The sequence below is a fragment of the Lagenorhynchus albirostris genome, chromosome 4 (genome assembly GCF_949774975.1).
Source record: "Lagenorhynchus albirostris chromosome 4, mLagAlb1.1, whole genome shotgun sequence".
Taxonomy (NCBI): Eukaryota; Metazoa; Chordata; class Mammalia; order Artiodactyla; family Delphinidae; genus Lagenorhynchus; species Lagenorhynchus albirostris.
Genome location: NC_083098.1, coordinates 26414106 through 26428883, shown reverse-complemented (window position 1 = coordinate 26428883; position 14778 = coordinate 26414106). Strand labels below are relative to the sequence as shown.

The 14778-nt window shown below is 38.7% G+C and overlaps 1 protein-coding gene across 3 annotated transcripts in view; it reads left to right on the top strand.

The window, feature by feature from the left end:
- TTC29 (tetratricopeptide repeat domain 29) overlaps nucleotides 1–14778 on the top strand; it is a 255369-nt gene that overhangs the window by 200272 nt on the left and 40319 nt on the right. Inside the window, exon 12 of one of the 3 annotated variants that reach the window (XM_060147137.1) lies at nucleotides 1486–1614. The exons of the other annotated variants lie outside the window; for them this stretch is intronic. Within the exon in view, the coding sequence (XP_060003120.1) occupies nucleotides 1486–1511 (26 nt within the window). The 3' untranslated portion in view covers nucleotides 1512–1614. Of the gene's footprint in view, nucleotides 1–1485; nucleotides 1615–14778 lie in introns of those variants that run through there. 3 annotated transcript variants of the gene reach the window in all.

The window sequence follows — 14778 nt, the reverse complement described above, 5'->3', positions numbered from 1 at the left end:
CCTCCTAAAACTAAGCACTTTTCCATATAGAAGGCAACCCCACAGAAGCTGTTGTTTGGTTAAGAGAAATTGGTAGTTATACTTTCCTATTTGAATCTTTAAATTTAATACTCAATTTTCTCTACTCTCTCTCCTTATCTTAAAAATATATATGATAACACATTTTTAAACACTATTATACTTGCTGATAATTAAATTCTCTGTGCAAACTATTGACATAAACTGAAAAGAAAGTGAAAATTGGTATAGAAATTGCAACTATGATGCTAATATTTGTAGAATCATGGAATGTTAAAGCTGAAATGAACCTAAGAGGTCCAGCCCTTGAATTTTAAAGGTGCAGAGACTGAGACCCAGACAGGTTAAATAGATTGTCTTAGAACACATGGCTATGAGTGATGGGTAGAATCTCTCCATTGTTATGTTTGCATTATCAGCTATTCCTCAGTTCTGAGGTTTCTGTATTTCTCAGTACTACCTGATTACAGCTGTGAAGAGGAATGAATACTGCACTTAGAGTAAGCTGGCCTAGAACTCGAGTCTCAACTTATCCACGTATTCTTGAGAAGATCTCCTGACCTCTTGTTAGTTTCTGTTTCCTCATCCGCTAAATATAGATAATAATACCCGACTTCAGGGATGCCATGTGAATTAACTGAGATTATATATGTATAGGCACTATAAACTATAAATCATTATACAAATATAAGTTATTATCATTAAGAAGAAATGTCTGCTTCCACTAAATTAAGTCATTTTGTTTTCTTGAAGAGGAATTATTAGCTAGCTAACATGTGAGCAAGGCCTTGAGGCAATGGGACAAAATAATAAGTTTTCATTTGTGGGAGAAGAAAAGTAGAGAAAGGTCTAAGGCATGGGCAATTGGAACAGAAGAGTGAGGCACCAAGGTCAGTTGTCAAAAACAGAAGAGAGACAGCAGAGGAGAGGACGACTCCAATTTACAATTGAGAAAATGGAGGTTTGGGAGAGGTTAAGTAATTTGACCCCAGTGACCCAGCCAGAGGGTGGTAGAACTAGGACTGAAACTAGGCCTTTCTGATTCAAGTCCAGATATAATTAACTATAAGGGGAATAAATTACAGAATCACAAGTAGAATGAAATTTTTGCACTAAGACCATAAGAAAACGTTTTTTTTCTCACGTCCAAAGCTGGAGGTGAAAAATATTATGAAGGAAACCTAAGGAAACTCTAGAGATCTATAACGCCAACTTGCTAAAGCAATGATGGACTCAGTGTTTCGTTTACAGCACAGTTCAGTGAATGATTCCAAAGGAATTCAGGTTGAAATTTGTCAGTGATCTTCTTTAACCTTAAACAATTCATTGAAGAACTGAACAGCTTCTAAATGTTCTAAGAACACTGATTAACCCACCAAGGCTTCCTCTCAATTCACAATCCTTCTAACAATCCATCTAACCCAGCTAAAATTTATATTTTCTTTTTGGCTTATAAATTGATTGCAGGGCTTCCCTGGTGGCACAGTGGTTAAGAATCCACCTGCCAATGCAGGGGACCCGGGTTTGAGCCCTGGTCCAGGAAGATCCCACATGCCACAGAGCAACTAAGCCCGTGCACCACAACTACTGAGCCTGTGCTCTAGAGCCAGCGAGCCACAACTACTGAGCCCGTGCACCACAACTACAGAAGCCTGCGCACTCTAGGGCCCACGTGCTGCAACTACTGAACCCGCATGCTGCAATTACTGCAGCCCGTGTGCCTAGAGCCCGTGCTGCACAGCGAGAGAAGCCACCACAATGAGAAGCTTGTGCATTGCAACGAAGAGTAGCCCCAGCTCACCACAACTAGAGAAGGCCCATGCACAGCAATGAAGACCCAACGCAGCCAAAAATAAAATAAATAAATTGATTGCAAAAAAGTTGTTTAACAATTCGTTATATCTTGTGATTTCATCCTCTGCCAAAATCCCATAAAACCTAATGCTGAAATATATTTACATATAATATCATTTAACCCAGTTTGGAATATCACTTGCAATGGAATTTAGCAGTTATGAGACTAATGGCTTTATCACAAACCGACTTTTAAACAATACTGAGTTTTCTTGTTTATTTTTTTTAATCAGACAGGTAGTCCATGTACAATAAATATATTATTAAAATATTCACTTAGAAACATTCAGCTCTGCCAATCCCATCCAAACAACGAAGCTTCCTCATCTACCATCAATGCCATAAGAATGTTAAATGATTTGTAAACTTCTGAGAATACCTATTGGTACAGAAGTAAAGAGAGAGAAACAGCTATGAAAATAGTAACAAATGAAAGAGGGATTTGTTCTGGGGTAGACACCAACCCAAAGACCAGCCTTGTACATAACAATCTCCTTATCAAAAGCATTTTTTTCATGTGTCAAAATTACTTGCTTATATGTATCTTGCTTCTCTATTCAGTAATTAGGTACTTCTAGTTAGGTTCAGTAATTAGGTATTTCTTTAAGTTAACAAACATTCATCTTTAAATGTGAACACCTGTAAGAAGGTTATGGCCATTCATACGTTAGAATTGTTGGCTTAATCTGACTTCTTTCTTCCTAACGTTTAGCAGAGCACAGCTGAACTGAGACACTGAGTGTGAGTAAATAAGTTTTTGACTCAAGACCTCTGCTCCCCAGATGTACTCCATTTCTCAGACCCCCAACTTGCCCTTAGCATTCTGCTCTCCTTGAGAATTCAGCTATCTGACTTGCATATGTGTTTATGGCAGAGGGCATATATTCTGAGCAACAGTCCCCTCTAGAGAGTTGAAGCTTTAAAAACATTTCAGTCAATGTTATTGACAGTTGATTTACATCCTTTGAATTCGCACTCCTAGATCAAGATTTCTTTTTTATTTCCAGCCATAGAGTATCATCATTTAAAATGGTAAATCTGGGCAAATGCCAAGGTCTGCCCGTCTTTTGAAGGCTGCCTGTCTAATCGATTCACTTGGTTTGAAACCACATGACAAACCAAATCAACTGCATTTGTGCTGAAGTAAGACGATGAATACCTTGTTATCACTGAAGGGTCGTATACTTACATGCAGAGATGCTTTCAGGGAGCAATTATATAAAATGCTCTCAATGTTGTAGGTAAGATAAAAAGGTAGGTAAAAAAAAAAGTTTTATTTTCAAAGTTAGCCCATGCTTTGATTTAGAAATTAAGACCTGGAAGTTGAATGCATTTTACTAAATGTTAACTTGTGATTTGGGTTTCTTTTAAAGAAATAACTAGACATTTAAATTATAATTTAACTTACAAGGAATTACTTTCTATGAAATATTTACCTCTTCCATGTGAATTTACCTTAATATAAACTTTTCTGGGACTTCCCTGGTGGCACAGTGGTTAAGAATTCGCCTGCTAACGCTGGGGACACGGGTTCTATCCCTGGTCTGGGAAGATCCCACATGCTGCGGAGCAACTAAGCCTGTGCACCACAACTACTGAACCTGCACTCTAGAGTCCGCAAGCCACACCTACTGAGCCCACATGCCCTAAAGCCCGTGCTTCACAGCAAGAGAAGCCACCGCAATGAGAAGCCCGTGCACCCCAACGAAGAGTAGACCCCGCTTCGCCGCAACTAGAAAAAGCCCACTTGCAACAACGAAGACCCAATGCAGCCAAAAAACATTAAAAAAAAAAGTTATAAACTTTTCTCTTTTTTTATATTGAGGATGTAATGTTCTAAATGTTAAAAATAGCAGACAATTACACTTTAAGACATACCTATACATACATGCCTTTAAGATATACCAGGCTAATGATTTTTAAATAAGCCCTAAAATTCTTCCAAACCTTTAATTGCAATTTTATGATCTAGACAATGATGAAATCGTACATTAAGATCTGACTTATAATATTAGTGAAGATTTTTTTGGTAACACATATAAAAGTATATAAACAATGCTTATGGCCAAACTTAAAGTCAACAAGCCTTTGCATGAAAAATGAAACAGTCTAATCAGTAAACTGGAAACTGGTGATCTTTGTGCGAAAAAAATGAGAAAAAAAAGAAAAAAAACTCTTTATAGCTGCTGTCACTTTTAGCAGACAGTAAGAAAAAACATTCACATTAGTGTAACCTCAGGACATGATCATCCTTTTTGAACTGAATTTGTTCAGTGCATTTCTGTTCCTCAGCATCTTGTCTCCAAGCATCTCTTTGCTCATCATTGTTAAGAGCCTCAGTCTGGAGGTGATCCCTTTATTATATTTTGATTATCTGTAGATAAAATGTCAAGCACAAGTGATATAACAGAAGCAAATGATATCTATGTTCAAACATGATAAAAAACCCAAATCCTCCTACCTCACTGAGCCTAGGTATATGTACTCTCCTAAATGGATTCTACTGTGAAGTGTTTTCTTTCTCTTTAAAATTAATTATTCTTATTGAAATACTTATTAACCAATTAACCAGGGAACTGCATGTCAGTAATGCCTTAAGGAATATTTCTTATTGGGCTGACGGAGGCTGGGAATTGGGATCGGATATGATACTATCAGTCCCCCCCTGCCCCGTGAGAGGGGTGAAGGCTGCATCTCTCTCGAGTAGCCCCTTGAGGTTAGCTTAGAGCAGCGCTTCTGCTTTGGAAGAGGCTGTAAGCCCTCTGGGCTACAGAAATATGCTGTTTTTAATAAGAACCTTGCACAAGACAGTAGCTATGATTTGGAGTCTATTTTCTCCCCTCTACCACTCTTGAAATGGAACAGATCACAAGGTGATTGAATACTTAATGCCAAACTAGTTCTGAGCATTAGAAATCACCAAGAACATCAAATCCATAAGTCAGACTTTCAACAAATGGTTTGATTAAGATGATTTGGGGGTGTATCCTCTGCTTTGTGCTCTGGGAACATCACTATGTTGCATTGTTGTAGAAGAAGGATGGAAAAGTGGGAATTAAATTCAGGTCACTGTCGTCCTTGCCCTCCCCTCTGGCTTAGCAATAATCAACCCTGTTATTTAGTGTCATCTTTTCTCTAGAACAAAGTTTAGAACTTGCATGGAGTTAGCCTATAAATATTAATGTGCCATCTCTGAAAAAGGAATAAGGTGCAGATGAAAAAAAAAAGGAGGCTTTTTGGTGAAGTCCATAAGTGCAGCAAGTTTGGAGGTCACAGTCTATGACTTCCACTTTTGGAGCTCAGTTTAGGTGGTAACTAAAATAAAGAAACTGATATAGCCTCTACTTCTCTCTTGGCTATGCTCTCTGCCTTCAATCAGTTAACCACTGAGAGATTTCACCTTTTTCAAAAATGTGTCATTTACCTAAACCTATCAATATCTGAAAGTTATGAGCTAAGTACATCTGCTCATTTGTGTTACCTTAAAAGCAGTAGCTTAAATTCCATCGCTTATCACCTTTAACAAACCCTTTGCAATCTCACACTACGCACACTAATTTGCATGCAGATGAATGTTCTGTTTTACTGTACTTTCCACTATGTTCCAGTGAAGGTGGGGATGCCTGAGATCTATAACCACCATGCAGTGAGTTGGACTTTGACTTGGATTGCCTCGTACTTAGTAAAGTCAGAAATAGGAGAACTAAGTATGTGTAGTGGAGATCAGGCAATTTTTCATCCCTCTCCACAAGACTATATGGCTCTTCAATGTAAAGTAAATGAAGAGATGAAGAAGAGCTCATTGACTTTGAAGAAGAGCTTCTCATTTACTTAAAGCCGTCATAGTTCAAGGCAGGGATGGGGGACGCGGGGGGAGGGTAGGTGGCGGAGAGAGAACTCAGAAGTAGAGCACAAACAACTGAGAAGAGAATGTTTGAATTTAGTATGACTAAAGAACCTTGCACTTTAGCTAAAGACAGAAAGTTGTGCAATTAAAATAGAGACAGAGAAGTTCTGGGAACTGAAATTCCTCACTCTGAGGAACCAAAGAGGGGAGAGAACTATTGAAAAGTCAAGAGCACTGACTCCTAGGAAAACTTCATCCCTAGGGAACTGACTACAAGTCCCAAGACCAGAAATAACTTCAGCTTAATCGTTTGCAGCTCAAAACTCAAATAACAAAGCTTTGTTTGGTTGTCAAATTTGATAACTAATGGAGAACACGGGAGTATATTATTATTTTTTTAAAGGAAGGTGTTCATGTCGTCATGGAAGTGTATCAGAAGTCAGAAAAATGTGGCAAATCATATTTCATCCACACTCCTTAGTATCAGATAAGCCAGGCAAACTATAAGTCTGAGGTCACTGAGAACTCAATTCTCATCTCTTTTTCAGCCCTGAATTCCTTTATGCCTGTATTTCAATAGTTAAATTTTTTTAACTGTAATGATGTGCATATGTGAAAAGTACCTTCTTCCTTAAAAGATATATTGTGAATTAATAAGTAATAAGTAGAAACTATATATATATATATATATAATGCACTGTTACTTGCATTAATATATATATATATATAATGCACAATCATTTCTTGCATTAATTTGGGGGGAGGAGAGATGATTGCCTAGGTTAGACAAATTATTTCTAAATCCAAGAGACTCAAAGCAGTAACCACGTGTTCATTACCACTCATTAATTAAACACAGTTAATAAAATTGATGTTTCATAGAGGCCTCATTGTATGTTTAACAGTTGCTTACTGTATACTTTATCTGAGAAGGTGATTCTTGAGGGGCTCTAACATCCATGGGATCACAGTAGAGAGAGATGGCCAGCTTTTGTTGTCTACACACTACATTGCCTTAAGAGACATTGAGACCAGCAGACAAAAAATGAAATTATACTGATCCAATAGATATACCTGTGAGAGCTTTCTATTATATTCCTACCTCAGACATTGTACCGCCATTAAATTCACACATTGAGGTCCTGGGAATCAAGCCAGCCTAACACAGAGTTTGGCTGAAATAAATCTACTGTATCAGTTTTTGCAAAAATGATTAAACTCTATGGATTCAAGATCAGTTCTATTTTTCAAGCAGTGAAAGGCAAATAAACCCTAATGTAAGAGACAAAATGAGAAGAAGCCTGGCAGAGATAAAATTGAATCACAGAGTGAAGCAAGCTGCCATAAGACGTGATTTGAGCCAGAAAACAACACAAGGTCATCAATTTGGCACTTTCGTTTTGTTTGTTTTTTTTTTTTAATCTGCTAACAGGAAACATTTCTTAAAAGCCTTTTAAGGAGACTGTCCATCACAAAGGCATAATTTTAATCAGAATTCTTACAACGTTTCCCAAATTCCTAAAGGCAATCAGCTCCACTCAAATTAGTAACTCAGATAAATCACCATTAATTAGCTAATATAAGCCAGCAGGTGGTTTTGAGCCCAGAGACATTCCCTGGTTACTTAAATTATGTATACGACACCACACTAAAGAAAGAGTAAGTAAAAGGGAGCAAAGAGACAAGTCTATAAAAAAAATCTGTTTAGGGATAATACTCAACTAAAATCTCCTGCAACTTCTACATCTCACCCAGAGGAATACAAGGCAGCCTTGACCCCTGACTCAGAAAATATTATTCACCAACATCCAGCTCTCATTTCAACACTGATTATGCATGCGATGTACAAAGTGTGCATTGGAAGCTTACTTGAATATATTTGTTCTAGAAAGATTACCAATTACTAAAGAATAGGAGAGGAAGAATTGTTTTTCATGCATAATTTGTGACACAAGAGAATCTTCTTCATAATCTTTATGCCCTGGTGTTCTTTAATTGACCTACTCTAATTCATGTAATTGAGGGTTATTTCCTAGACTATAAAAAGAAGCAGAGGCATGGCATAGCTGCCAACCATCTAAAATTGAATTTGCAATGGAATGGTGCAGAAGATGGTAGTTTGTATTGAAAATTCCCTCGTGCATATGGGGGCAGCTTTCCTTAAGCCTGTTACAGAGCTATCCCTTTACTTTCCTAAACAAACAGAGAACCTTTTGACAGTCAAACCACAGACTAATTTTTGGACAAAATCACGTTAGACTTCAGACACCTAACTTTATTCTGCTCTTCAAATGCTGTTCATAGGATGTATCATTTCAAACTTCATAGCTGTAACATCTACTTAATAGGATTCCTAAGACATGAGCATAATAAAATAAGTAGGTATCTGAATCTAACTAAAGACTTCACTAAGGAAAATCAGAGTCTGACTCTTTTTTAAACATGAGGGTCAAATTTCAGTAAACTATAATATGTTGAGTAGGGAGATATACATTCGTTTTAAGAAGACCCAAAGTCTTTTTGAATGGAAGCTTCCAGAAATAAACTAGCTCCTGGGATAGGCCAAACTTGGTTCTGGGTCCTTCTCTGAGCTACCTTTGGACCTGTGATGCAGGACCTTAAATTTCTATTTCAATCACACCTGGAAGGGGGCAGAAACCAGACCAACTCAAGAAATCAGGGAAGTGAGAAGCTGACCTCTCCAGAATTCTCTAAACATACTTCCATCTCGGTGGGGCAGGGCGAGAGACAACAACCCCAAAAGCAAAAAATAAAAATTACCTGAAAGTAGTATTGTTGTTTAAACTAAAATTATCTGGAAAATACTTGTAAACCATTATTTCACTGTGTTTGAATATTTGCCGCAAGATCAAACAAAAAGGAAAATCATGACTACTTTAATTTCTCAAGTTAGGGTTCACCATCAAACAGCATAATTTCTTCCCAAATACAAATATCTAACGTCATAATGTTAAGGCAACTGGAAAATCGGCACCAGCATATTTGGATTTTGTGACATCTTCAACATCCCTACTTTTTAATACAACTCGCCATCCTCTTTGGAGCAAACTAACAAGTCCTGCTTGGTGGTGCAGCCCTGGATGATTCAGAGAAGCAAATGCTGGCTTGTTGCTGGCTTCATGTATCCGTGCCCTTTGATATCTTTTTTTTAAGTTTGTAATAATGCTGTGACTACTGCTGTTCACAGATATTTTATTTATAAAATCTATCCTCCCCTAGGGCTGGTACAGAGGATCTACAAGCTGAAGGCTAGTCTGTAAACTCCACTCGCTCTAGGAGACTGAGCTGCTTTCTCTAACATCAGTTTCTGAGCTGGGTGTTTCGACAGAGTGAACTAGCTGTGCTTCCCAATCACAGTATAGAAAGCAAAGCGAATAGGTTTTCCTGTTGTGGCATTCTTTAAACAAAACACATTTAGAGAAATACCTTGTAAAGTAACAGGGCCCTTTCCTTCTATGGACATGCTAGAGGCCAGTACTAAAGGCAAGAGAAAAAATGTTTTTTTAGAAACTGTCACCAAGAAGGAATGGATCTCTTTTCCAGAAACAAAGTTTAAAAACTGCTGTTGTTTTTATCTCAGTTTCAGGGAGGGGGGGAAACCCTGTCTGAATAAGTGGATTCTTCCACTTTTTTTCACTGAAAGGATAAAAATGACCAATTAGATAAAGGCTAAATGAATCATTTTCATGTACACCATTTTATACTGTTCTAAAAACTCTTTCAGTAAAGATTGCTTAAAGGTGCACACACAAAAGAAAAAAAAATCACCATTTCTAGATTAACATTTAAATAATAAACCTTAGGTACTTCACACTATTGACATGTGACCATGCTGTTCCAGAGATTATTGAAAACAATGGTACAGCATGAGTCAAGGTAGGGTGGGAAGAAGGGCACTACATTTTGTATCAGAAGACCTGGGGTTTCCAAAGCACAAAGATTGTTCCCATCAGGTATGGTTTAAGTGGCCTTCCACCCAAGGGGTATTAAGCATGACTATAGTTAATACTAAACTATGATCTATATTTCAGACTTCAGCTAAATTTTATTTAATAGCTACAACTGGAAGGAAAAGGCATTCTTCATTTCCTCTCTGTTGATTGCCTAGCCAAGCTTTACTTACTGCAATCACCAAAGAACACGGCCATGGCCAACCACTGGAGGCTGACTTCTCCAACACCCACAGCCAGTCCCAGCTCCATGACCAGGGGTGCTCTACCTGCCTGCCTGCATTTCATTTTCCCCTTCTGCATCCAGGAGACATTGGTTCTTGCCAACGAATTTCTTCTACTTTATCTCAGTCCGCTCAGAGCGCCCTATGCCCTTTTTTCCTAGGCTCTTGCCTCATTCCTGCCTTACTCATCGGTCTCCCACAACTTCTGCCACTGTCTGTCTCAGACCTCTAATATTCCCCCAACTGAATATGACAGGAGCTTGATCAAAACTGATGATAATTCAACACCCACATCAGGCATCTGGGTCTTAATGTTCAGCATTGTCTGCTCTCTGGTTCTTTTTTTATTTTTATTTATTTATTTTTTTTTGCAGTACGCGGGCCTTTCACTGTTGTGGCCTCTCCTGTTGCGGAGCACAGGCTCCGGACGCACAGGCTCAGTGGCCATGGCTCACAGGCCCAGCCGCTCCGCAGCATGTGGGACCTTCCTGGACCGGGGCACAAACCCGCGTCCCCTGCATCAGCAGGTGGACTCTCAACCACTGCGCCACCAGGGAAGCCCTGCTCTCTGGTTTTTGATCTGTTGATGATGAATGACAGGGAATCTCTCTCCACTTTCCTTTTAATTGTTTAGATTTTTTACTCCTAAAATATTACAGCATGGGGGAACCACTCCCCATCTTCACCTCTAATACATCCCCACATGGAGTAGCCATATAGCCCACTAGCCACTCACTCCTCAACTTGAGTACAAACCACAAACCAGACATTCTCTACGACTTGGAAATAGAAGATGAATCAAACACAATCCCTGTCATCAAAGAGCTCATATACAGACAAGTGAGCAGATGACAGCATACTTCAGTGGTTGATAAGAAAAGCATTCATCACACCTGTGGGAGTGCAGAGAGGCTGCCACCTGTCCTGCTGTCGAGTTAGTTACTGCCTCTCCACACAATGCTCAGGGAGTAATTCAGAAACTGGGTTACACCCTTTGTGGGACTAGAATGTATATGAGAAGACAGCTTGGGAAACTTAATAGGCATTTACTACATCACATCTGTATTTGAAGAACCTCTAGCTTCTAACTCTGCTACTGTTTACCTATTCACTCTTCATTTCTCTCCTCTGCATCCCCTCCCCTTCCCTCCCCCTCCTTCCTTCCCTCCATTGCTCGCTCACTCTCTCTCACACACACACATACACACGTACGCATGCACTCCAAACACACTCTGCATGGGAGCCATCTAATAAAAGCCACCTTCATTCAGAATACAGAGAAGCAACAACCAGATACGCTGAGATATTAATCGTACAGACTTAGAGGTATTTCAGAGGATATCAAGGATATCCATACTCATTCCTTTCCCCTCTTCACTCCCCGAAGCCACTCTGGCAACGCTCTTCCTTATTGATAAATAAGCCATTCTTATCAATAAGGCAGCCTTCCTTATTGACAAGTCAAGTCTGGGTGACTTAGCTTTGTGGGCATTTGCTCCTCATAGCGAATGAACGTTCTAAAAGTCCCTATTATGGGGCTGGGGCTGCTCCTTTGATTAACTGTTCCATGTGAGGGAAGCTCTCACAGTGCAATTTGTAGTTCTTTCCTTTCAATCAATCCCGGATATAAAGGATGCACACTCTGCTGATGGACCGATTCAATAATTGAGCCGCCTCCCCCTTTATGGGACAATGCAGATGAAATGCTCTGTCAATTTAAACTGACAAATCTTGGTTTTTCCAAAGCTAAGTGAGAGGCAAAATGCACAGAAGAAGGAGATTAAAGCAAACTGTAATCATCCTCAAACTATATGTATTTATGACCCCTCAACTGACACTTGAAGGAAACTGATGGGCAAAAGACATGAGTGAAATTGGACTAAATATTTCTTTGGGTGCCGTAAAACTGAAGGCTGTCTTATATTCCATGCTTTGTCTGTAAGACATGAAAAGAAAAAAAAAAACACCCAGAAAAGGCAATCTGGCTGTGCTGCTTGTTCACTCTTGAACTCTCTAAACCATCCGCCTCTAATACAACCTGACACTGCTAATTTTGGCATTAAAGTTTGAAATGAAAATCAATATCTGTTTTGAGCTTGAAAACAGAGTGACTGTACCTTGGGTAGAGCATGGGCCAGGCACTTGTTTTCAGTGATCTGTAAGGAAGATAATAGAAATTTTCCAGTTTGGAGCATTTAAAACACTTATTCAGATGAAATCTGATTGTCTTGAAATTCACTATGAACTGCATTCTTTCAACCCTCCTAAGACCTATTATAAAATGCTTTTCAAGCTTCCTTGCATGTTTTCCTTTTTAAAAACCGTGTTCCTGAGCACGTTTCCCACATGAGACTTGGAGACTTTACCTGGCCTTTCCTGCTAAGACAAAAGGTCTTCAACTAGTGCTGGTGGAGAGTGAAAGGCTCAGGACCAAAGGACTGATTTCTCCTGTGATGTCAGGCTGAGAACTTACCTAATGCTTTTGCTGAAAAAAAAAGTCCTGTCTGGGGAGTTTACTTTGCATTGTGTTCTCTGTTATCTTGGTTTGTTTTATATTACATTCAAATCTCTTCTGAGAAGAAAATTATATCATTAAAAGCTGTTTTATGTAACGTAGCCTGTTCTAATCTTTACTTAAATCTAGTCATTTTTCCTTTCCTTTCCTCCTACCTCTTACTGCCATATGAAAAGGGGAGGAAGAGGAGGGAGGAAAGGGAAAAGGGAAGAAGAAAGGAGGGAGGGAAGGAAGAAGGAAGGTTAGTTCACACTGATGTGTATAAACAAAAAAAATTTAGTGTTTCGAAATATTTATTTTATTTATAATTATTAGATATATTTGCTATATAGACTGAGTTCTATACCATCCCAGCTGTAAAAAATGCAAGGATTCTCTCCTTCCAGAAAAAGAGAAGTATGGGAAGAATCCTAGTGTCCCCCTCTATAAAATTCTGTAGTAGCTCCAGCAATATACGCTCTATTGCTATTCCAAAAGTGACAGAAATAAATTCTTCTTTTTTAACCAAAATGTCACATTCCTTACCACTCTATATCTTAACTTTTAACTTGAGCCTCCACACACACCCATTAATACTTAGACAGCATCCTTTCCCCAAATGCTCTACGAAGGATAAAGTTAAAATGTATACGGTAAAGGGTGAGAGTGCCTTCCACGCACAGATACTTTCTTGAAGAGTAATACTATTGACAGCTTAGTATGCATCCTCCCAGGCATGTTTCTATGCAGCTGAGTGTGTGGTTTTGGTTTTTTGGGGGTTTTTTTGGTCTCATTTTGAAGTATAATTGACCTACAACACTATGGAGATCCAGGTGCACAACAAAGTGACTTGATATTTCTCTACATTCCAAAATGATCGCCACAATAAGTCTACTTACCATCTGTCACCATACAAAGATATTACAATGTTATTGACTATATTCCCCATGCTATACATGACTAAACGTGTGGCTCGTTTATTTTGTAACTGGAAGTTTGTACCTATGAATCTCCCTCATCTATTTCACTCATCCCCTCAACCCTGACAGACACCTGTTTGTTCTCTGCATCTGTTAAGTCTGTTTCTGCTTTGTTATGTTTGTGCATTTATTTTGTTTTTAGATTACACATACAAGTGAAATCAAATGGTATTTGTCTTTCCTTGTCTGACATTTCATTTAGCATAATACCCTCTAGGTTCATCTATGTTGTTGCAAATGGTAAGACTTCATTATTTTTTGTGGCTGAGTAATATTCCATTATATATATATATATATATATATATATATATATACATATCACATCTTCTTTATCCATTTATCTATCAATGGACACTTAGGTTGCTTCCATATCTTGGCTATTGTAAATAATGCTGCAATGAATATAGCAGTGCATATATCCACTCAAATTATTGTTTTTGTCTTCTTTGGGAAAATACCCAGCACCAAGGGAGGGAAGTGAGAGGGTGGGGGGTGGGATGAACTGGGAGACTGGGATTGATGTATATACACTAATATATATAAAATAGATAACTAAGAAGAACCTGCTGTATAAAAATAAATTAATAAAATAAAATTCAAATCAAAAAAGAAAATACCCAGGGCTTCCCTGGTGGTGCAGTGGTTGAGAGTCCGCCTGCTGATGCAGGGGACATGGGTTCGTGCCCCGGTCCAGGAAGATCCCACGTGCTGCGGAGCGGCTGGACCCGTGAGCCGTGGCCGCTGGGCCTGCGCGTCCGGAGCCTGTGGTCCGCAACGGGAGAGGCCACAACAGGGAGAGGCCCGCGTACCGCAAAAAAAAAAAAAAGAAAAAAAAAGAAAATACCCAGAAGTGGAATTGCTGGATCCATATGGTAGTTTTAATTTTTTGAGGAACCCCCATACTGTTTTTCATAGTGGTTGTAACAATTTACATTCCCACCAACAGTGCATGAAAGTTCCCTTTTCTCCACATCCTCAGGACTTATCTGTCTTTTTGATGATGGCCATTCTAACAGGTGTGAGGTGATATCTCACCACGGTTTTGATTTGCATTTTCCTGATGATTAGTTATGCTGAGCATCTTTCCATGTGTCTGTTAGCCATCCATATGTCTTTGGAAAAATATCTATTCAGGCCCTCTGCTCATTTTTTAATTGGGCTCTTTGGTTTTTGTTGATGTTAATAACTTGCATGAGTTCTTTGTATATTTTGAATATTAACTGCTTATAAGATATGTCATTTGCAAATATTTTCTCCCATTCAGTATGCTGCCTTTTTGTTTTGTTAAGAGTTTCCTTGGTATGCAAAAGCTTTTTATTTTGACATAGTCCCATGTGTTTATTTTTGCTTTTGTTTCCCTTGCCTGAGGAGACATATCCAAAAATATATT